Below are 23,912 nucleotides of genomic sequence, written 5' to 3' on the forward strand. Positions count from 1 at the left end.
GGTTAGGGTCTGGAATGCACTGCCTGAGAGTGTGGTGGAGGTAGGTTCAATTAAAGCATTCAAAAGGGAATTAGACTGTTATATGAAAATGAAGAATGTGCAGGGTTACAGGGAGAAGGCAGGGGAATGGAACTGAGTGAATTGCCTTTTTGGAGAGCCGGTTCAGACACGATGGGCCGAATGACCTCCTTCTGCATGCTAACGATTCTGTGATTCTGTGAAGTATTAATAACTATGGAAAGATATGATATAGTGGCCATAATGGAGACTAGGGTTGAGATTTTACTGTCCCCCCGCATAGCAGGCTAGGAGGTGGCAGGGGCGGTAAAATGCCAGGGAGCCGCATTGGGATGGTTCCCTCATGCAGTCCCGCCACTGGGGAAGTTTCCCAGCAGTGGGAACTGCAGCGGCTCGGCCGCCCACCAACCGCAGGTGAGTGGCCAATTTAGCAAATTAAAGGCCTAATTGAGGGCCATCTTCCCATGTGGCCGACATTTTGCCGGTGGTAGAGCTACACCTCATTGTGCATGGGGGCAGCCTGCCTGCGGCCGCCCAGGGTCAGAAGCGCCATTGGAGCCGGAGGTTCCAAGGCCCAAGAAGGGGGCCGGCGGCAGCAATAGCCACCTCCGCAGCCTCAACATCACCGCTGGAAGGGATCCCCATCCGAGTGCTGGGCCTGCCTGCTTGGCCCCGGCAGAATGATGAACTGTCTTTCTCCCCTGCAAGGGTGTCACAAAATGAATGTGCCCTCTCATTCTCCTTGCAGACTCAGCAGCAGCCACCTCTCTCAGTGGAGAGCTGCCGGCCATCTGATTGGACCAGCAGTGTGGAGAGCCAGCCCGCTGTCCTTAAATGGACAGTGGGCCCGGTGGCAGCCAATTAAGAGGCTGCTGCCAGGAAGATTGCCACAGCAGTCCCACTGCCCGCCCATGCAGGCTTGGGGCCCACATATGTTCTCAGCATCGGGATTCTGAGAAAATTCTGGCCTAGGTTTAATATTGAACAGGATTGGATACTTAATTTCCTGACTATAACATTTTTGAACTGAATAGGGAAGAAAAGTGAGATGGCTGTGCTGAAACTTAACAATGTTCTTGGGGGTTATATTAAAACAAATGAGGTTCAAATAATCTCCTGCTCTATGGCAGTGCAGCATCAGTGAGAGACCAACAGAAACACTTTAAAATAGTGTAAAGAACTTTTTTGTTAGCCATTTACACTGTTTCTCTGGTCATTTTGCTCATCACCTACTGGAAAATCGCTGCAGAAATTTTAGATAAGTATCTATATGCGTAAAGTTAATAAATAGGAAGGGAAATGGTACAATTCCTAGTGTGCAATAAGGCTGCCAAACAGTGGAGATGGGTTAGAGGTAATGGTTTGCAGTTCAAAGAGACTTATAATATCCTTAAAGAGATCTCTGTGCTCCTCCAATCCTGGCCACTTGCGCATCTCTGATTTTCATCGCTCCACTTTTGCTAGCTGTTTTACTACATTAGATTAGAGGCCCTATATAAATGAAAGTTGTTGTTGTTGTAAGAACTACAGCTATATTGCGTGATTTTAACTCTCCAATGATACAACTAGAGTAAAGGTAATGCACTTGTTCAAAGTGGGAAATGCTTTTTAGAATGGTTCCAGGATGGCATCCTAGATCAACTGACTTATCCTCTTTCAAATTGTAGGCCACTGCCTGTTTGAACAGGTAAGACAAAAAAATATACACATTAAGTATGTTGTGGATTTGCAAATTACCAATATTTCCTTGCCAAATCAAGTTCCCATCGAGAAAAAAAACATTGGGCCTGAAAATCTATAGCCTTTCTAGTGTATTCCCACTGTAAGTCTTCATCTGCCTCTCATAAAGCTAGCTCCAACCTCTCAGACACTGGGTGCATCATTGGCTATGGAATACTCGGGAAACCGGGCTGCCAAATGGTGGAAGTGGGGTCCAGGTTGGGGAAGCTTTGAATGCTGCAATTTAAATTTTTTGTTTACACCAAGGGCTAAGAGGACAGTTCATTCAGCCTTCCCAGAAGGGCACCCAACACCTCTATTGGATCCGATACAGTATGCCACAGTTTGAGCCTCCAGGTTTAGGTGGGGAGCCCAAGATGCTGTCCCTAGATGCTGTCATTGGGATGCAAAGTAGAGAACTGCTCCCTGATCCTGGGAAGTTCAGCAGGATCAGTAAGTTCAGCACATGCTCGGATGGCCCCCATCAGCAATACTTTTTGAGAATTCATGTACTTAACAGTTGAGCATATTCATAAATAGATGGCTGGTACACTGCTATGTCCTCCTAAGTAACTAACATTGAATTTTATCCTGCGTCATCTTCAACAGTATTTTGGAAATTTAGGCAATGAGTAAGAAGCTTCAAATATGAATTAAAATTAAAACTTGAGTTACAGCATTTTTGTGTCAAAACAAATGTAACCTGTAAAATCTGGTTGCACTTCACTGCACATGCGTGTATGGTGATAAAATCAGATTAGAGTAGCAAATTTCTAGCTGGTAAACTGGAAATGTCCAACTAGATTATGAAATGTACTTAATATTATGTATTCAGCTTGTAGTGTTTTCAAGTGTCAATAAAATGTGGTGCATTAACATATATAAGAATGTATAGTCATTTCTGACTATAGACTGTACCATCCATGCTGTTTGTAGGCTTTCAGTATGATCACATTCCTACGGGTCCAGTAGCATTCACTGAGAGTGAACATACTCTTAATTAACCGAAGAAAGCAAGTTTCATGCTATTAATTTTACCTGTCAAATTATTTGATATAGGAGGCTGTCAAATATTATTTTAGTATTAATTAAGCACATAAATATTAACTGGGTCCCAAATACAATGTACTAGTTTGTGTTAATGTGCCATAATTTGTTGTCAAAATAGTGGTGAGACGAATAGCGCTCGCCATTACTGATGCACAAATGGTACAGCAACTGCAGGCAAGAGGCATTTTGCGCTATTGGACTCAAATATCCAAAGTTGCTGTTCAAATTTCAGTGCTCGTTGTTAGCTTTGCAAAAATGGCATCTCACTATCCTTGCTTACCACTGCAATGAATTGAATGGAGTGAAGTTGCTGTACTTGCGCGGTAGATTCGAACTGAACTCGCCACGGAAAGTCAAGTCTTGTCGATTTCAATCTACGTAGCCGTTTAATAATGTGTTAAGTGTTAATTACTGCAAAACAACCTCTCTGGCGCTGAAATTAACTATTACAAGTGTGAAGTTTCACTTTTTCAGGTTTTGTGGGAGATTGTAAAAATGCAAAATTTTTAAATTTTTTACTGTCTTTTTTACTGTCTCTTTCTGTCTCTCTCTCTTTAGCCTTTCTGTCTCTCTATTTCTCTTTTTTCCCTAATTTGGCATTGAATTCATCCACTCTCATTTACATTTCCTCCTCAGTCCTTGCACAGTTAATTTCATAATCCTGCGATGTGATTGGTTAAGGAGATACACAGTTATTTGCCCTGGTCACTCGGGTCACAGATGCCTGCTTTCCCTTGCTGTGACATTGTCACTTTGCACTTTCAGCAACTTGCCGCACAAATATTTGATAATATAAACATGCAGGGGCAAGTCTAATTAAAGGCAGATGCTGTTACATAGCCTGTCTTGAAAATTTGGCCCAATGCTTTATTGTTTCAAAGGCAAAATTGTGGTAGTAAAAGGAAAAAAGTCCTATGTATACCTGGTTCTATAAATGTATATGTTATTGAAAGTCTTACATGGATGCACTTTCTGTCTAATGATACTCCATGTTGTTGATCTTCGCATCACATTTTTGGGTAATTCTTTTCCCATTATAAATCGCTATGTTCACATTTCTAGGAAACCCCTTTTGTAAAGTCATCATCCTGTAAATATAGAATCTGGCAACTGGGTAGTGCTATATTGGCCTGGACTTTGCTATAATATGATGGTGAAAATGTCAGTGTTCGTCCTCATTACTCCTTTGAAATTGGCATCAAATTCTGGAGTCTGCACATGCGCAGTTAAACGTGGAAATCCAAAATGTTGCTGTCAGTGATTCTTCGCTTCTCCATAGGGTTCGTTGTTGAAGTCCCCACAGACGGCAATCAATTAGAAATCACTGAACTGTCGAGAACTTCCCCATTTATGCTGTAATATCACTGTTAAAAATCCCCCAAAATGTTAGCCTTTGTCAAATGAGCAAGTGGGTTTTTAACGGTATACTAAGTCATAACTATTGGTGAAGAACCTCTCTAGTGCTGGAAAGCTAATTTAATATTTGTATCGTGTTAAATTTTTCAATTCTGATAAAAATTCCAAGTTTTTTGTTATGATAATTTTTGGTAAGTTTTTTATATATTTCAGTTTTTAATGCGTATGCCTAATCATTTATTTTGCTCCCTGTAAAATTTTAAATAAAAGTGAAGCATAATTACTGCATTTTACTTCTTAGTTTGCCGTTAGCTTAGTTTGCTGTTTGTTTACCCTGCTTGATGACATCACTGTTGCTGGAAGCCTGGAGATCCCCTTTCCTTGGTGCCAGATTCAAACCAATGCCAGGAAAGGAGAAATCCATGCCACGGAGATTGCTAAATCTTTGTGGGCAGCTTTCTTTGAGGTCAGCGGTGAGTGCTGTTGTTTCACTGCTGACTGCAAAATCCAGGCCAATATCATTTACCTATAAATCACTCAGAAGGCTTTCTGAAAAATTTTGAGTCATAATTTTTTTCTCAGCAACTGAAACTGCTCATAACAAAAACTACAACTTGCATTTATATGTATGAGCTCAATCTTTCTCAAAAAATAACAGCATGTTAACGATGCATGCCATTAGTAATATGCACATTGGCCAGCAAATTCAGGAGATTAAGAGATATTCTGTGAGCTGCAAACCTCCAGAGCTTGCCCATTGATTTATGCGGCTTCACATAAATCATAGAATGGTTATAATACAGAAGGAGGCATTTGGCACATCATGTCCGTGCAGGCTCACTACAAGAGCAACTCAGCTAGTCCCACTCCCCTGCCTTTTCCCCATAGCCCTGCAAATATTTCTCTTCAGATAATTATCCAATTCCCTTTTGAAAGCTGTGGGTCTGGAGTCACATGTAGGCCAGACCAGGTATGGACAACAGATTTCCTTCCCTAAAGGACATTAGTGAACCAGATGGGTTTTTACAATCATCAATGATAATTTCATGGCACTATTACTGAGACTAGCTTTTAATTCTAGATTTCTATTAATTAATTAAATTCCAGCTGCTGTGGTGGGATTTGAACCCATGCTCCCAGGACAGGAGCATGAACCTCTGGGTTACTAGGCCAGTGAAATCACCACTATGCCACTGTCACCCCAAGCAGCAGATTAAAGGTGCTAAGGAATGAATGGCCCTTTCAAGCTCAAATGATGAAGGCTCTGCATCAAACTTGTTCATTACAGGAAACTGCGGAAGGGTGTCAAGCGCAGACTGAGAAATGTTACTGTCATGGGAGTACAGCTCACAGTAGTGTTCAACCTAGCGGAACATCACTTTGCTTCTATCGGTGAGTATTTCACCATCTGATTTCAGTGGGGTAACTTCGGTAATGGTGGGACCAAGCACCCTTTTAATCCCATCATATGTAGCACATAGATTGCCATTGTCACAGGCTGTTTGGATTTCTTGACATAGGTTGATCCAGTGTTTATTTGCCGTGCCTGCCTGTCATTTGCATGACTGCCTTGGTTACTTTAAAGTCATGCAGTATTCTGGCTGTCGATTTTATGTTGTGCATCAGCTAGGCTTTGCTTTTTGCTTCAATGACAGATGTCATCTCTGCTGAGTAGGACTGAAACCAGTCTTTGTTGTGGGGTCCACCTTTACCAAGTATTGCCGCTGTTGTGTCACAGATGATTGAACTGAGCAACTTCAGAGCTACATCAATATCAACATTGGCATTCCCTGGTAAGGCTTTAGCAGGTAGTAATTGCTCAAGTGCCATTGAGAACTGCTGGTATTTTGATATCATTTCTTGCATCAGGGATGTTGATGCATAGAGGGCCGTTGCATTTGGAGCTGAGAAACTTTCAGGTTTGCACCTTCACTCTGCAGCTGACGAGAGAACGGCCAGTGCCGCAATCCATGCTGTGGTAGGTGAGGGTATGGAGAATGCTGGGCAGCTCGTGTCTTCTAGTGATAATCAGATAACGTTGGTGCCAATGGATGACGCCATGATACCTTGTGCCGATATTTGCGCTGAAACAAAGTGTTGGTGATACAGAGTTCGTTCTGGGCACAAAGCTCAAGAGGTTGTTGTCCATTGTCACTGATCTTGCCACCCCGTGATGACCAAGACCATGAATCATTGTTCGATCCAATGTGTGCATTGAAATCACCTAGGAAGAATAACTTCTCGTCATTTGGGATATGCTCCAGTACATCATGTAGACAGTCATAGAATTGATCTTTGTTTAAGATTTGGCTTTCAAGTTTGGTGCATAAGTGCAGATGATGTTGACAAGGCCTCCATCAGATGATAGACGCAGAGAGATGAGGCGTTCAGAAGTTGCTCCTGGTGCCTCAATTGACTGCATCAATCTACTGCTGACTGCAAAGCCTACACCATGTTCACGGTGTATGTTTCGTAGCCCAAGCATGAAGAAACTAGACTCACAAATTCTGTGTGCGCGTGTAGGCTTTATTCAGATGGCTGCCCAGATCTGTCTTAGTTTCACTTTCGGAACCCCCCCACCCCCCGGCCCTCAGGGTTGACTGATAGCATAGTGAGATGTCTTACAAACACAGCACAGAGCAAACAATCACTGAGCAATTAAACACAGCATATTTTCTCCCTTATAGACTAAGGAGCTTATTTTGAACTAAACCTTCATAAGCACCAAATCCATATAATGAGTCATTTCTTAGAGTCTGTTTGTTTCTCTAAGTACACAAATAATCTTCGAGATCTGGAGGTCTCCTATAATGGTACCAAAATCAACCAAGACATGGTTGTGGTTCTGCACGATTATCTTGATGAGATAGATGATCAACATCACGATCTCTAATCACAGAAAAGGAAATGTATCCTTCTAGTTATGATTGATGAAATCACCAGGTCTGCTCACAGTCAAGCATTTCGCATTCTAATTGACGATGTCATCCAAGAGATAAACGTTGGTACCAAGCATCTGCTTGATTTGCATAAGTTGCGATAGAGATGATGTGAGCTTGTGGTTGCGATTTGGACATTTGATGCAAACCCAACTCAACTGCGAACCATGGTTTCCTTGCACATGTTTGCTTACCAGATTACACTTTTACTTTGCCTTGTTGCTTCGCGATTTCTTCCGCTTTTGCTGTGACATTTGAGTTGGATAGTGGTGACAGCTGAAGAATGGTCAGCAGTGTGCAAATGTTGCGACCATTATAAGTTCTGCCGGTGTTTATCCGGTCAGAGATCGATATGTGCAAAGTAAGGTATGAATGGATTGTTCAAACATTTTCCCCTCCAGCATGCTAGCTCTCAAACTGTCCTTGGTCACCCTGTTGAAACGTTCAACACCACCATTTGATTGCTGGTTGTATCATGATGTCAGATGGTGGTGAATGCCGTAGCTCGCTAGGAACTCCATGAACTGACAGGAAACAAACTGCGGTCCATTGTCCGTAGTGATAGTCTCCGGCAAACATCATGATTAACAAGCAAAATACCTTGATTGCTAAGGGCTACATGCATGTCTTCGAAAATATCTACTTGGAGTTGTTGCCATGGATTTGTTGGCTAGGGAGTCGGTTGTAGAGGTTTAGTAGATTTTTCACTGAGTGTACATGCTACGCAGTTTCTGATGAATGCTTCCATGTGGCGATCAATTGCTGGCCACTAGACTGCTTCATGGGATCGTTGCTTCATCTTAACGACACCCAGATGTCTTTCATGGGCAAGATGCAACACCTGTTGCTGTAACGTTTTCAGGATAACTGCTCGAGTTCCGCGTGCAACACAGTTGTCTCCAAACAATGCGATCTCATTGCGTACTCTGTAGTATGGGAGCAGTTCTTCCTCTATTTTGCTAGGCAAGTCGGTTTTTAGGTACTGGCTTACTTTCTGCAGTATGCTGTCTGCCACCGACTCTGCCTGCAACTCTTGCAGTTTTGCAGTTGTGTGAGAAATCACTGCAACTATGTAGTCTTCGATGTCACTAATCTCTTAACTATCTCTAACGCTGTCTGCGATAGAAGTGTGGCTAAGCATATCAGCTACTTGGTTGTGTGAATCTGCGAGATACTTGACCTCGAAGTTGTACTGGTGAAGGCGATCAGACCATCAGTAGATGCATAGAGGTCGATGATGTTACGAAAGTGCTTCCATTATTTTTAATTTTATTTTTGAGAACTTGTGTTAAAACTGAAAAGATTTCATGGATGTGTTTTTTTTTACCAAGTTCATCGACAGGACAAGATGTTGTTTGAGAGCCACCTGTGCTGGAGGCCACCTTTGACTTGGGGAAAAATGATTACAGAGAAGCAACATGTCAAGATTTATGGAGGTCAGCAGGTCGACTCTCTGTTTGGGGTTTGGACATCGTTGTCAGTTAGTTGTGGTGTGAACTGCTTGAAGACAGTTGGTGTTTTCCTGCCAAGGAAAAAGAAATCACCCAGCTCACCTCTTTCTCTACCTTTTTGAAGAACTCCTGCCAAGATTCAGTGTGGAAGAGCAAAAAATCCCTGGTGCCATATAGCTCCTGAGGAGCTGAGAAAAAATCTTGTGATTCAAGTGTGGGCTGATGGAAAAACCTTGATGCCACATTTTTCCTGGAAAGCCTACTAGAATAATTATCGACATCTCCAGAATGGACTGATTCTCAAACAAACCCAGTGATCCATCTCTGTATACCCAGATGCCAGACCAAAAAAGGGCCAACTGACTTCCTTCCACATCTTCTTTATTTTTTTGTCAAGAATTAGTAAGTATTTGGCCAAAGTAGTTTTTTTGGTTTTTTTTTGTAACAGACCTCTGCAGAGTGAATTTCTGTATTTTTTCCTGTGTTTGTAAGTGTAATTGGGGAATTTGTTTTACAATAAACTGATAATTTTGTTGTTTATTAAAGAAACCTGGTTGGTGTATTTTATTCTGGAAGAAAAAATAAGAGTATATGATTGGCTGTATTGGTAACATATGAGATATATGTGTCAATGTTCACAAGCGCAGATGCAGGCTAGTGCTTCTTATTCTCGGGTGGAGTATTTGCATTCATTTTCCAACAATGGGTGTGATGCCTACGTGATCAGTTATTCACTTCCTGCAATGTACTGTGAGAGTACAGCTCCTATCCTATTTCCTGACGCGTCTGTTGTGATGCATGTTTCTGCATGTGGGTTGGAATGCGTGAAGACTGCCAAATGCTATTTGCTGTGTGATTGTCCATTCGCATTTGTATCTTTACGCAGTGGATTTCAAAGAGGCACCGCGATCTCCACATACTGGGACACAAATTTGTGATAAAAGTTGGTAGTGCAGAGGAACAATGCCAACTTTTTTGTGTTAGACAGGGTTGGAATCACATGAATGGCTTTGATGTTGTCATACATAGGCTTTACTCCAGCTGCTGTCACTTTGTACCCAAGAAAGTCAATCTTGGATGACGTGAATGTGCATTTGTCTTTGTTCAGTGTCAAATTGTATTGTGCGAGTTGAGCAAGCATTGCGGATAACTACTGATCATGTTCTACTTTGTTCATTCCATGGATGCGCTGTTGTCAAGAAGGTTGAGCGTCCCCTCGAGGTCTGATAAGACTGAATCAATCAATAAGACAACAATCTTCTGGAATGCACTAGATGCTGAACTTAGTCCATAGGGCATTCTGCTGTCGTGTGTAACAAAGGCTGTAAGATGTAAGCTTCACTTTGCTAGTGGTGTCTGAAAACAACTCGATCGCATGTCGAGCTCCGTGAAGATTGTGGAGTCACGAAATGATGCCGATAATTCTGGGATTGTAGGTATTTGTCCGTAATAATTGCTTTGTTGACCGACTTAAGGTCCACGCATAGTCTAAGTTCTCATTTTTTGTGTCATGCAATGACTTAAGGTCCAATATTCATGGGGATAAGTTGATTCCCTCAATGATACCGTCTGCTTCCAGTTGTTTCAGCTCCTGTGATACTTCACCGTGGATTGCGAACAGCAACCATCTCAAATTGTGCGAAACAGGCAGAATTGACGTGTCGACACGAGGAGCATGATTGTACCCCTTAATCTCTTCATATTTGATGAATAGGGAAGGATACTGTTGTGCATAGTCTCTATCATCGATCACATTAATGTGTGCTCTGGTAGGGTCTGCATGTTTGTAGCCAATCTTATCGATCGTGTTCAGCATCTAGTGCATTCCAGAAGATTGTCTCTTCAGTCTTATCAGACCTCGAGGGGACGCTCAACCTTCTTGACAACAGTGCATCCATGGAATGAACAAAGTAGAACACGATCAGTAGCCCAATCTTACTGGGCGGCACAGTGGCGCAGTGGTTAGCACTGCAGCCTCACAGCTCCAGCGCCCTGGTTTATTTCTGGGTACTGCCTGTGTGGAGTTTGCAAGTTCTCCCTGTGTCTGTGTGGGTTTTCTCCGGGTGCTCCGGTTTCCTCCCACAAGCCAAAGGACTTGCAGGTTGGTAGGTAAATTGGCCATTATGAATTGCCACTAGTATAGGTAGGTGGTAGGGAAATATAGGGACAGGTGGGGATGTTTGGTAGGAATATGGGATTAGTGTAGGATTAGTATAAATGGGTGGTTGATGTTCGGCACATACTCGGTGGGCAGAAGGGCCTGTTTCAGTGCTGTATCTCTAAACTAAACTAAACTAAGGTCTACCCCCATAAGGCTCCTGCCTTTGGCCACATAGAACGTGAACTTGTGTACATTGACATTTTCGTTTTGTACTGGAACTGTGATTGTTCCAAAGACCGGGATAATCGAGTCATCATAAGCTTGAAGAGTGTCTGTTGCAGAAAGTTGCGAAAAATAATGACTGTAGAGATCTTCGTTCAATATGGATACTTTTGCAGCCACGTCAATGAGGAACGACACTGAAATGCTCATGAGCGCGACTATGCAATCCATAAAGCGACCCCCGTACAAGGGACCGGACGCTTTACTGCCCACGGTGGTATTGTATTATGCTCTCAGCAATAGGTTCCTCCACATGTCGAACTGACAAAGTCTTCTTCAACTATCTGCATACCTTTGCGAAGTGATTCATCTTTGAGCATGAGCTGTACTTTTTCCCTCGTGCAGGACATGGTGTTTTGAATTCATAGGTAACTCCACAATTTGGGCACATTTTTCAGAGTGCCTGACCATGATAGGGAAAGTGTTGATGAGCCTGCTGAGGTGTCTGTCCGTAACCCTTGCACTTGATCTGATTGGACAAGCTGTGTCTGTGACCCTGAGCCTGAGGGTGTATTTTTGTTTAACATCTTCAAATCTAACATGGCGGATTCAATTTGGACGGCCAAGGTCATTGACCTTTGCAAAGTCAAACCATCATCCTCTATGAGTAGTTGTTCCCTAATTCATGGGATTGAAATTTTTTCAATTCGTTGGTCATGAAGTAGTTCATTAGTTAGTGTGCCAAATTTGTATGTAGAAGCCAACTGACACAATGCTGCAACATATTGTTTTATGGGCTCACCATTTCCCTGGCATCTCTGGCAGAGCATGTATCGTTCAATCATCACACTCTTCTTTGAGTCAAAGTAGTATTTCAGAGCATTTACTGCCTTATTGAACGTGAATGTATCATCCGTTAGCTTCTCAAATATATGCTGGTCCCTGCTCTGAGGTAATGCACGAGTATCGCCTTCTTGTGGATTGATACTACATCCGTACCGTCCATACCTGTAGTGAACAAGTAGGTTTCATACCCAGAAATACATCTGTCCCATGGAATGGGAGGATCTCCTGGCGATGACAGGAAATGTGCTGGTGCTGGTAAATTTAAAATACTCTTCATTGCCAAATGTGATGTTCCGTACCCAAAGCATGAAGAAACTAGACTCATGATTTCTGTGTATGTAGGCTTTATTCAGATGGCTGCCCGGATCTGTCTTAGTTTCACTTTTGGAACCATGATCCCTCAGGTTTGACTGTCAGCATAGTGAGCAGTTACAAACATAGCGCAGAGCAAACAATCACTGAGCAATCAAACACAACATGGTGGTCTTCTCCACTATTGGCATTCCAAAATAAGGTGTAGTTAGCCTCATGCATTGTGCCTGTTTTGGCAAATCTTGTCTCCTGTAGAGCAGCAATGTCAACATCTAACTTGTGTAGCTTTTTTTTTATTCATTCATGGGATTTAAGTTATTGCTGGCTCGGGCAGCATTTATTGCGCATCCTTAATTGCCCTTGAGAAGGTGGCGGTAAGTTGCCTTTTTGAACTGCTGCAGTCCACGTGGGGTAGGTACACCCACAATGCTATTACGAAGAGAGTTCCAGGGTTTTGACTCATCGACAGTGAAGGAACGGTGATATAGTTCCAAGTCAGGATGGTGTGTGACTTGGAGGGGAACTTGCAGGTGGTGGTGTTCCCATGCATCTGCTGCCCTTGTCTTTCTAGTTGGTAGAGGTCGCGGGTTTGGAAGGTGTTGTCTAAGGAACCTTGGTGCGTTGCTGCAGGGCATCTTGTAGATGGTACTCACTGCTGCCATTGTGCGTCAGTGGTGGAGGGAGTGAATGTTTGTGCATGGGGTGCCAATCAAGCGGGCTGCTTTGTCCTGGATGGTGTCGAGCCCCTTGAGTGTTGTGGGAGCTGCACCCATCCAGGCAAGTGGAGAGTATTCCATCACACTCCAGACTTGTGCCTTGCAGATGGTGGACAGGCTTTGAGGAATCAGGAGGTGAGTTACTCGCCACAGGATTCCTAGCCTCTGACCTGCTCTTGCAGCCATGGTTTTTATATGGCTACTCCAGTTCAGTTTCTGGTCAATGGTCGCCCCTAGGATGTTGATAGTGGGGGATTCAGTGATGGTAATGCCATTGAATGTCAAGGGGAGATGGTTAGATTCTCTCTTGTTGGAGATGGTCATTGCCTGGCACTTGTGTGGCGCGAATGTTACTTGCCACTTATCAGCCCAAGCCTGGATATTGTCCACGCCTTGCTGCATTTCTACACGGACTGTTTCAGTATCTGAAGAGTTGCGAATGGTGATGAACATTGTGCAAATATCAGAAAACATCCCCACTTCTGACCTTATGATTGAAGAAAGGTCATTGATGAAGCAGCTGAAGATGGTTGAGCCTAGGACACTACCGTGAGGAACTCCTGCAGTGATGTCCTGGAGCTGAGATGATTGACCTCCAACAACCACAACCATCTTCCTTTGCCCTAGGTATGACTCCAACCAGCAGAGAGTTTCCCCCCGATTCCCATCGACTTCAGCTTTGCTAGGGCTCCTTGATGCCATACTCGGTCAAATGTTGCCCTGATGTCAAGGGCAGTCACTCTCACCTCACCTCTTGAGTTCAGCTCTTTTGTCCATGTTTGAATCAAGGCTGTAATGAGGTCAGGAGCTGAGTGGCCCTGGCAGAACCCAAACTGAGCATCACTGAGCAGGTAATTGCTAAGTAAGTGTTGCTTGATGGCACTGTTGATGACACCTTCCATCACTTTACTGATGATTGAGAGTAGACTGGTGGGGCAGTAATTGGCCGGGTTGGATTTATCCTGCTTTTTGTGTGCAGGACATACCTGGGCAATTTTCCACATTGCCGGGTAGATGCCAGTGTTGTAGCTGTACTGGAACAGTTTGGCTAGGGGTGCGGCATGTTCTGGAGCACAGGTCATCAGTACTATTGCCGGAATATTGTCAGGGCCATAGCTTTTGCATTATCCAGTGCCTTCCGTCGTTTCTTGATATCACGTGGACTGAATTGGTTCATGGTCAACCAGTGCCGTCTTGAATAGGCTCAATGTAGAATGTGTGTTGTTGTTCATGTCAGGGCACATAATCCTGAAGTTGTAGCTCCCTGCACTGTAGTCTGCAATGATTCTGTGGCAATTCCAGGCATATCGGTAATGAAGCCCTCAATGGCGCAGGTCCGTATCTCTTCTGAATCTCTTCTAAGTATCTCTTTCTGTTGGTTCAATGTCAATGAGGCCAGGACCTCAACATTGCAACTGCCTCTTTACAGCTGGCATGGATGCCAATTAGCTGACCAAAAGTCAAAATTGATCCGTGTACGTCCTAATTGCCCATTTCCCCAGAAAGAATTGTAGAATTTTACAGCATAGAATAAAGCCACATTTATCCACATCTCTTTGGAAATAAAACTGTTCTGGGTTGCTTCCACACTGTTTCTGGTAAGCCTTTCGATGTTCTAACTACTCTGTGTAAAAAAATTCTCTTACACTTTCTCTTCATTTTTTGGTGACGATTGCTGACTCAAAGCCCAGTAAAAATAACATTTCTGATTATTTTATCAAACCCCTTCATAATTTTGAACATCTGTATAAGATTGTTTCTTAACCTTTTTTGTTTTACTGAAAAGAGCTCCACTTTTGTAGTCTCCTCATAACTGAAGCTTCTCATTTCTGGCATCATCTTCGTAAATCTCTTTTGTACCCTTTTCATGGCTTTGACATTTTCCGAAAATAAAGTATCCAAAACTAGAAACAATGGGCTGAATTTTCTCACCTTGGATTTTTGCTGGACGGTGGAACCATTTTTGGATTGCAAGCCCGATCGGTGCAGCAAGACTGCCAGTACATTCTTCCAGGAAGTGTCCAATTAAGAAAGCCCCTCCGGGATCGCCATCCGTGGGTTGAGGAGGCAGGAGGGCAACTCAGTATGCGAGATTGCAAGGGCCGCCCACAGCCTTCACTGTGTCTGCAGTGAGAGTGCTACTGAGGTGAATGGGAAAGAGGGTGGGACAAAATGGAGGCGAGAGGAAATGTCAGCCACTTCTTCATCACCAGCACTATCCATGAAAACAGTATCTGGGAGATAATCATGCAATTGTAAGCCTCTGCCTGAAGACCTTTAACGTGCAGATTGCATATTATTTTCAGTATTCCTGCTGTGCACTCAGCTCCTGAGAGTTGATGAGCTGCAAACATTCTGGGGGGTCTCCTGTGCCGCTGGTAAAATTCCATTGCCCTTGGAAAAAGCCTGCTAATTGCTTCATTAACAACTTCAATTGGCTTCCCGTTTTTGCCAGATGAATTGCCGTCAGCACACAGAAGCCTCCTCAGGAAAAACGGGAGGAGGTGGGAACATGTCAGCAGTCCTGTCCGATGTCATTTGTCTAATTTTCCTTGCCCCCTACCCAGCCCCCATCCCCGCCTGCCTCCAAACCCGCCTCAAAGGGCCTGGCACCATTTCCCCCAATTTTCTACTTGTGACCATACATCTATGTTCTTGTTCTCCAAACCATATTTATAAATCCTCGGATCAACAACAATAACTTGCAGTTATATAGAACCTTTAATGTAGCAAAACAACCCAAATGCTTCACAGGAGCGTTACCAGTCACAATTTGACTCCAAGTCACATGAGGCGATATTAGGATATGTAACCAAAAGTCTGGTCACAAGAGATAGGTTTTAAGGAACATCTTAAATGAAGAGAGAGAGGTAGAGAGTTGGAGAGGTTTAGGGAAGGAATTCCAGAGCTTAGGGCCTAGGCAGCTGAAGACATGATCACCAATGATAGAGTAAAGCAAATGGGGGATGCACAAAGGCCAGGATTGGACGGATGCAGAGATATAAGGCAAGAGGAAAATACAGATCTATGGAGGGATTTGAACACAAGGATGTGTATTTAATCTGAGTTTTGCTGGACTAGGAACCAATGTAGGTCAGCGAGCACAGGCATTATGGGTACATGGGACTTGGTGCAAGTCAGGATATGGGCAACAAAGCTTTGGATGAGCTGAAGTTTACAGAGAATAGAAGATGAGGGCAGCAAGGAGAACATTGGAATAATTGTGTCTGGAGATAACAAAAGCGTGAATGAGGTTTCAGCAGCAGAAGGGCTGAGGCAGGGATGGAGATGGGTACATTTACAGAGGTAGAAGTAGGTGCTCTTGGTGATGGAGAGAATATGGGGTAGTAAGCTCAGCCCAAGATCAAATGGGATGCCAAGGATTCCATATGCTTTCTTTAATAGCTTTCCCAACTTGCTTTCCCACTTTAAAAAAATTGTGTACCAGAATTCTTAAATCTCTGTTCCTGTACCCCTTGTAAAGTTTTACAGGTTACTGTATATTTCCTCTCCTTATTCTTCATCCCAAAATGTATCACCACACATTTCTCTGCAATCAAATTTCATCTGACAGCTATCTGCCCAATCTACTAACCTGCCAATTCCAATTCTCTTTAGATAGACTATTTCACATGTTCTCCATCCTCTGAATAAAGAAGTTAAATCTAAACTGTTCATACACCTTTCTTCTTCAAAGCTTTTGCCCATGTCTCTGGTTCTAGAGCTGTGACAAATTCAAATATATTTTGAGGCTTTGATTTAACTATTCCCTTAAGGGTTTTGAATAGTTCACTTATATCCCCCCTCAACATTCCCTTCAGAGTAAATAACTCCAAGCTCATCCACCTCTCCTCATTGCTCAGATGTCTTTTCCGCACTGCCTCCAATGCATTGTTGTAATACGACAACCAAAATTATACAAAGTTCTTCCGGTGTGCCTATACCAAAAAACTATTATCTCCTGCAATTTGTTTTCTATAATTGGGCTATATATCCTGAGATCTATTAGCTTTCCTGACTGCTGACCCACTGCTCTGTTGATTTCTATATAGCTATCTTTCCATTTACACTTTTAAATATGCAGATCTGCCGAACTTAGGATTCTTTACTTAAAAACACTTCAATTACACTGTCATTAAATTGAGACAAATAGGTGTACAATGTGAAACAGGTGTGCTGTGAACTTTTTTAATGCCAAATATTTTGTACAAATATTAACTTTAGAGTTAAAGTTAATACCACAGAAAGATATGTACCATTTATATCAGCACATATTTATGAATAGGGAATGGGACCTGTCCAATGGAATTCTATGCTTGAATCATAAAATAGTACAGTACAGAAGGAGGCCATTTGGGCCATCAAGTCTCCACTAGCTCTTTTATCGAGCAAATCAGTTAGTCCCACTCACCCGCTCTTTCCCTATATAATTCAGGATCAGCGTTTTTTCCCCCGGGCATGCTTTGGTACAGATTGTGCTGTATTCTTAAATGTTAATGAGAATTCAAAAAATTAATATTAACAGTTTCAAACACAGGGCTGGATTTTCCCTCTGGGAGCAGGAAACAGGAGTCAGGACTGTTTCCAGGTCCTGAACTCGCCCCTGGCGAGGGACCATCACTCTTTGGGATTTTCACAGAGGCACCCGCTTAACTGGCATGGAGACAGGTTCCCTGTCCAATTAAGGGCAGCAGGCAGGCTCTTGATTCTGGAGGGCCAATCAGAGGCCTTCCAGCTTGAGAGGAGCAGCAGGCTGCAGGAGAGGGTAAGTAACTGAGAGGGAACTTCAACATGGTGGCACCCTGTCACAACTTTTTTAAAACTCCAAAAAGAGAACCCATACAGCAGCCAGGCCAGCACTGTGAGGGAGGGGAAATCCCTCAATATGGGCATCCATACAGGTCCCCTAGCATGCCACTGGGTGCCCACCTCCAGGCAGTTAAACGGCCCCCTGTCTGTTCAGGAAACTGGAGACCAACTGGAAAATTTCAGTTGGCCTACTTTAAATGTCGTTAACAAGGCTCTTAATGAGCCTTAAAATAAAAGCAAAATACTGAGGATGCTGGAAATCTGAAATAAAAACAGAAAGTGCTGGAAATACTCAGCATGTCTGGCAGCATCTGTGGAGGGAGAAACAGAGTTATGTTTCAGGTCAATGACCTTTCATCAGAACTGCTTAACAAGCCTAATTGGCTACACGTCTTGTAGGGGCAGGTAGCCCTGCCGGCCTTGAACCCTCCTCGGCAAAAATGGCCGGCACCAGGAACAAATTCAGGACACCAGCATGTTGGCCGTTGTTGGTATTTTCAGATTTTCAGGCCCCGTCCACCTCCGTTTCCATTCTCGGTGGGGATCGAATATACAGCCCACAGTGTGAGCATTTACTTTTAGTGTTTTAGCCAGACTTACAACCTGAATCGAATAGATCTCAGTATCTAAAGTATCTTCAATGTGCCTTCCTTGTTTAGGAGTTAGAATTTGATAAGCCTATATAATGCAGTATTTGTCATTGGGCTTATTTAGTGAATTGATGTGCCATACAAAATTGTCTTTAAGCAAATATGTTTTAATGTTTTGCAAACACTTGTTTCATTATTTTTCTAACCTGTTTTCATGTTAGTCTTTGGCCCTCAGCTCCTTTTGTGTGGATTTAAAATTAAAATAAACTTGCTTAGATAAAATAAAGAGGTTTTAAACCAGCAGCTATTATGAACTAGACCTTCCTGTATGCCAACTACCTTCTTAGAACCAGAAAATGCCATCCCAGTGCTGCCAACACATGTTAGAAATAATGCCATTAGTCCAAACGTTTTCACTGGCCAAAATGTGTACGGATGGAACGGCAGGCTCACACAGTACAGCTGGATATCAATAAGACCAGCTGCACATTAGAGAGGTGAATTTGAGAGAGTAGTGCTCCTAGATTACTCTCCCAAATTCTGGGCAGCATATTGTTTCACTTCATCAGTTCAAACTGTTTACACCACCGCCAGGACAAGCAACACATGTGAAACAAGTCAGATCACAGAAGGCGATTTTCATCTGCTTCATTCATGCTGAAAAACAGGGAATAGGCAAAAAACACTTTAAATATCCTATCAACCCACTGGCTGCTGAAGGTCCGCCCAACTGGATGTTTGACCGGGCTTTGAGATAGATGACCAGCCCTCTCAGCTAAAACTGATGGCAGCCTTATTCAATATTTAAATTAGGGTTTTACGCTGGTTATAGGACCTCAATTCAATTTTCAGATACTAATGGGTGCAGTATACATTGCACAGATTCCATGCCAATGGGACTGGACAGAGAGTGGGTTAACGTGCGATCTTTGAAGGAACCATTGCAGGCCTTTCTGAAAATTGGGCAAAAATCTACGAAGCACAGATTTTTGTATGCCTAGAAGAGCATAAGTGCTGCTAACTGCTTAGTGGACTTCCCAGTTAGGCTTTTCTCTCCACATCCACCACCATTTTAAGCTATAACTTCTTGGTCAGTTGCACAGAGGAAGTGCCGGATTTCCCTCCCTCCTTCCCCAATCAGGAATCTTCCCCTTAGCAATTACAGCTTGGTGAACAAAATTAAATGAAAATGGTTTGGGCCTCTTGTGAGCACCAGTGGCAGGTGGTACAATCACTCTGCCCCACTCCACTATATTAGAAAATCAGGCCTATGTAGTTCAGAGTTCTCTCTCCTGATGCAACCTAACATTGGAAAGGCAAATGCTATAACTATACTTTCAGGTTTTTCACACACTTTAAATGGGCTTGGCATGAAAAGTTCACACAGCCACTTATGATGCTATGCTAAAATGCAAGTGAAAAATACAGCAAAATGATGACAGAAAATTTCAGCTGCCTGTCACCACACCAGACTGAAACCCATGTGACAACATGGCTATACATTTCTTTTTCTGCTGAATAATGCCCAAGCTAGATGGTTGGGAATTTCTTCAGGTATATAAAATTGTGCTAAATAGCGGCACAGTGGTGCAGTGGTTAGCACCGCAGCCTCACAGCTCCAGTGACCCGGGTTCAATTCTGGGTACTGCCTGTGTGGAGTTTGCAAGTTCTCCCTGTGTCTGCGTGGGTTTTCTCCAGGTGCTCCGGTTTCCTCCCACAAGCCAAAAGACTTGCAGGTTGGTAGGTAAATTGGCCATTATAAATTGCCCCTAGTATAGATAGGTGGTAGGGAAATATAGGGACAGGTGGGGATGTGGTAGGAATATGGGATTAGTGTAGGATTAGTATAAATGGGTGGTTGATTGTCGGCACAGACTCGGTGGGCTGAAGGGCCTGTTTCAGTGCTGTATAACTAAACTAAAAGTGCAAATACTGATGTCAAATCTTTAAAGGCGTTAAATGGTGCATGTTTGTACTGATTTACTTAATGGTATGAGTATAAGCCCAGCGACAAAAAGTTAGACAATCCATTATACTTCTCCACTGATCAAGTAATACTGACATGAAAGCTAAAGGCACACAGGAACACTTCAATTTGCAGATTCGATCATTGATATTGTTCTTAGGACATGCCTTAGTACATTGTGAAAATATTCAGAAAACCATTTTATTGTGGTAAAAAAAGTACCTCTTTTGAGATTTTCTGCTCGTCTTCAATGTATTTCTGTTCTTTGGGAGTGATTGTTCTGATGCTTGCCCGTATCTGCACAGTATCACATACAAAAAATGTTTCATTCACTGTGTAAAATATTTTTCATGGCAATCTCACGACTGTGATAACAATTGCAGCACATTTACACCGGCGCTCTACAGAAAAATAAGATGTTTTATGTAACATAAAAGCTCTCATACAGAATTACTTACCAAAGAGATTTATTTGACCAAAAAAAAACATCTTAGGTACTATGAAAAGGCAAAGTTAAGACTTACAATGTTAAAAATCACTTCCATTTCAAGATAGATGACCCCTTTTGTTGCCCCTGTCATATTCTTGTTTTTCAAGACGTAGGCTTTCTCTTCACCATTTTGAATCTGTGGGAAAAGGACATGACAGCCGTCTGTCTCTCAGTCTCTGCTGAATACACTCCCCCAGCAACCTTTGACCCCCAGCTGCTGAAACTGACAGAGAACCCAAAACAACTGTGGCAACTCTGACAAGTACCTGTTCATTACCAGCACCAAGTCTGTCAAAAAAATTAACTATCGTGGGATTCAATGTAGCTGTGGATTGGGCATGCTAGAATTTTAGTGTTATTACTACAAATCTTGCATGAGATATGACAGACATATAGCCTGGAATTTTATTAAGTAAGAAAACAAACCATGTGTCAGACTGATAAAACTTACACTTAGCAAAGGTATGGCAACTTTGCCCAGGAAATCTGCAGTCCGATCCCGGTCTTCATCATAAACCGACACTTCCAGAACCGAATGGATGTCCTTAATGTTGCTAAATGGGAGGCAGATGAAGAGGAGCAAATAGAGAACAGCAAATATCTAAGTAATGTGTAATAAATATGTAACTTCATAAAAAGATGTACAAGCAGACAGAAAAGAGATAAAGAACAACAAATGAAAAGGCAGCTGCATACATTGAACGTTCAAAGAGAGGAACAAACGAGATATATAGGAAAGCTCAAATGTATAATAAAGTATTAGCAACGGGCAGAAAAAACACAAAAGAGTTAAGTAAAAGTTATCCATGCTACAACTGAGAAAAGAGATACAACAATTTGCATTTATATAGTGCCTTTAATGCAGAAATGTCCTAAGGTGCTCTGGGTGAGCATGGGAAAGGGCAGTGGGGAGTGTGTGAAAAAAAAAGGAAAAAAGGAGCAAACAACAAACCATTGTATGATAGCTAAGATAGGTGACAGAAAGCTTGGATTGAAAGGATGGTTTTGCAAAGATTCATGGAGATAGGGAAAAGCAGAGAGGTTTAGGGAGAAAAGGTCAAAGTACAGGCCCAAAGTGGTAGAGTTCTCTGTCATCAGCGGTGGGGCCAAGGAGTGGGGTGTACATAATACCAGACTGGGAGTGCTGAGGGGCTTCCAGAAGTAAGTTGGGGCAAGGCATTAGAAGAGCCTGAAGTCAAAGTCAGGGATTTTGAAATCAATACACTGGAGAACAGGAAACCAGTGTAGGTCACTGAGTCTGGGCATGATGGGTGAACAGGAATTAGTATGGGAAAGGATACAGGGAGCTGAAGTTGGGAATTTATAGAGTCAAAGATTAGTGGCCAGTAAACAGATCATTGGAGAAATTGAGTCTCCATGTGACATAGAATAGATAAGCGTTTTAGTGGCAGTGGGGATAAGGCAAAGGCAGGCAATGGTGCAGGGGTGAAAGTGGTCTTTGTGATAGATTGGATGTGGATCAAACAGGGTTCCACGGTCTGACTTAACTTAAGCAAGCGGCGGAGGAAAGGGATGGAAGTAGTGGCAAGGGAAGAGGAGTTATGGCAGTGGTAGCTGAAATAAGCAGAGTAAAATTAGATTCATCTGTGACAATGTCAGGCCAGCAGTTTGACAGCACACAGGTTAAGGCAAGTGGCCGAGAGGTAAAACTGGAACTCAGCATATGAAAGCTGACCCCCCCATGCCCATGAACAATGTCACCACTGGGTCAGTGTGGATAAGAAAGAGGAAGAGGCCAAAGACAGATCCCAGGAGGAGCTCCAGAAGTGACAGTGCAGGGTCAAGTGAAAAGAAAAGTTGGAGATGTGCAGACTGCAATCAAACAGGCTGTGTAAACTGTGTATGGCCATTCCACAAATGTGGATAATGGGAAAGGGTGATGGAAGATCATGGAGTGATTTGGTTATGTTGAACACTGCAATGTAGTCAACCACAAACAAGAAAAAGAGAGTCATATGCATTGAAAGCAAAGAAAATGGGAGGTGGAAATGGAAAAATGTAGATGCTAATGTATAGACCCTGAATTTCCACTGGGGTTTCCTGATCAGCTGCAGCAACCATTAAAAACTCTGAAAAACAACATAAACAGCCATTTCTAGCATTTTATGCCATTTCTCTGGGAAGTCTTTGTCTTCAAAAGCTATGTAGGAATTCCAGGTGATAAAGAAAATTGCTGTTAAATTGCTTTAAAGTAATACCGTAAAAATACTTGTAGCAAACACAGCATATAGAACCATAGAAACATAGAAAAATAGGAGCAGGTGTAGGCCATTCGACCCTTCGAGCCTGCTCCACCATTCAATACGATCATGGCTGATCATCCAAACTCAGTAACCTGTTCCCCCTTTCTCCTCGTATCCCCTGATCCCATTAGCCCTAAGAACTATATCTAACTAATATGCCAATGTTGTAACTGAGATACACAATTGGACTTTTCCTGATTGATTATTTTAATCTCCTGCAGTCCCATTTGTAAAATGATGGTCACTGCCACACTAAGTATAAGCTAGAACTCTGGGACTACTTTAAGGGGACACCCTCTACATGAAAATGTTTGGCAAGCAATTTCTCACTGATTTCAAACAGATTGCAGTGATCTGAATCACAATGGAACACATCACAGTGTCACATGTTGATACAAAAATAATACATGGTTCTTCTCTGTCCTCTAACAAAACGGATTTATGAAACAATATTTCACTGGCAGGGAGAGGATTGCTTTGCAGCCATAAACCACACACTGCAGCCAGGAAGGGAGGTTAGAGTGAAGGTCTCTTTGCCTGATTTTTGACAAATTGCTGTGATTGTTTTCTTTGGGCTAGCCCTCTGAACTCTGCCCCAACCACGGCCTATTTCCCTGGGTCAGAGTTCTTCAGCAACAGAAAAAAGGGATTTTTGCCTCCGAGGGAGCCCCCCAGTGTGAAGAACAGAATATCAATGGTATTGCAGCTGGGATGAGCCAGTAAAGGATCTTTAAAGGGACAGAACCACCACAAAGTTTTGTGTGCAGGTTCCACTGAAAGCCACAGATATGTGCTAGGCCTCAGACTAGAGGCAGCAGACGTGCTTCAGAAGCAATATGGCTGCTTCCCAGGGCCGACCCCACCTACATTCCCATGCAGGTCCTGGAAAGCAATGTTAAATCAGATCGACAGAAGGAAAATCTGCCTGGGTCCTGGGCCCCACCCTCTTATCATTTATGTGCACTGAATGGTAAAGGAACAACTGGGGCAATCTTAACAGGGGCAATGAATAGGAAATACAGGTCAGCCAATGAGACAGTTTACTTCATTCTCCGCTATGATT

At 42.8% G+C, this 23,912-nt stretch overlaps 1 protein-coding gene across 6 annotated transcripts in view; it reads right to left on the reverse strand.

The window, feature by feature from the left end:
• Positions 1-23,912, reverse strand: part of LOC137369088 (multiple C2 and transmembrane domain-containing protein 1-like) — an 834,541-nt gene that overhangs the window by 269,324 nt on the left and 541,305 nt on the right. For all 6 annotated transcript variants that reach the window (XM_068029709.1, XM_068029710.1, XM_068029712.1 and 3 more), the window contains 3 exons: positions 21,037-21,139; positions 20,620-20,721; positions 20,318-20,392 (listed from right to left, as the gene is read on the reverse strand). In XM_068029709.1, coding sequence (XP_067885810.1) covers positions 20,318-20,392; positions 20,620-20,721; positions 21,037-21,139 — 280 coding nt within the window. The remainder of the gene's footprint in view (positions 1-20,317; positions 20,393-20,619; positions 20,722-21,036; positions 21,140-23,912) is intronic.

Source organism: Heterodontus francisci, chromosome 4, assembly GCF_036365525.1.
Source record: "Heterodontus francisci isolate sHetFra1 chromosome 4, sHetFra1.hap1, whole genome shotgun sequence".
Lineage (NCBI taxonomy): Eukaryota > Metazoa > Chordata > Chondrichthyes > Heterodontiformes > Heterodontidae > Heterodontus > Heterodontus francisci.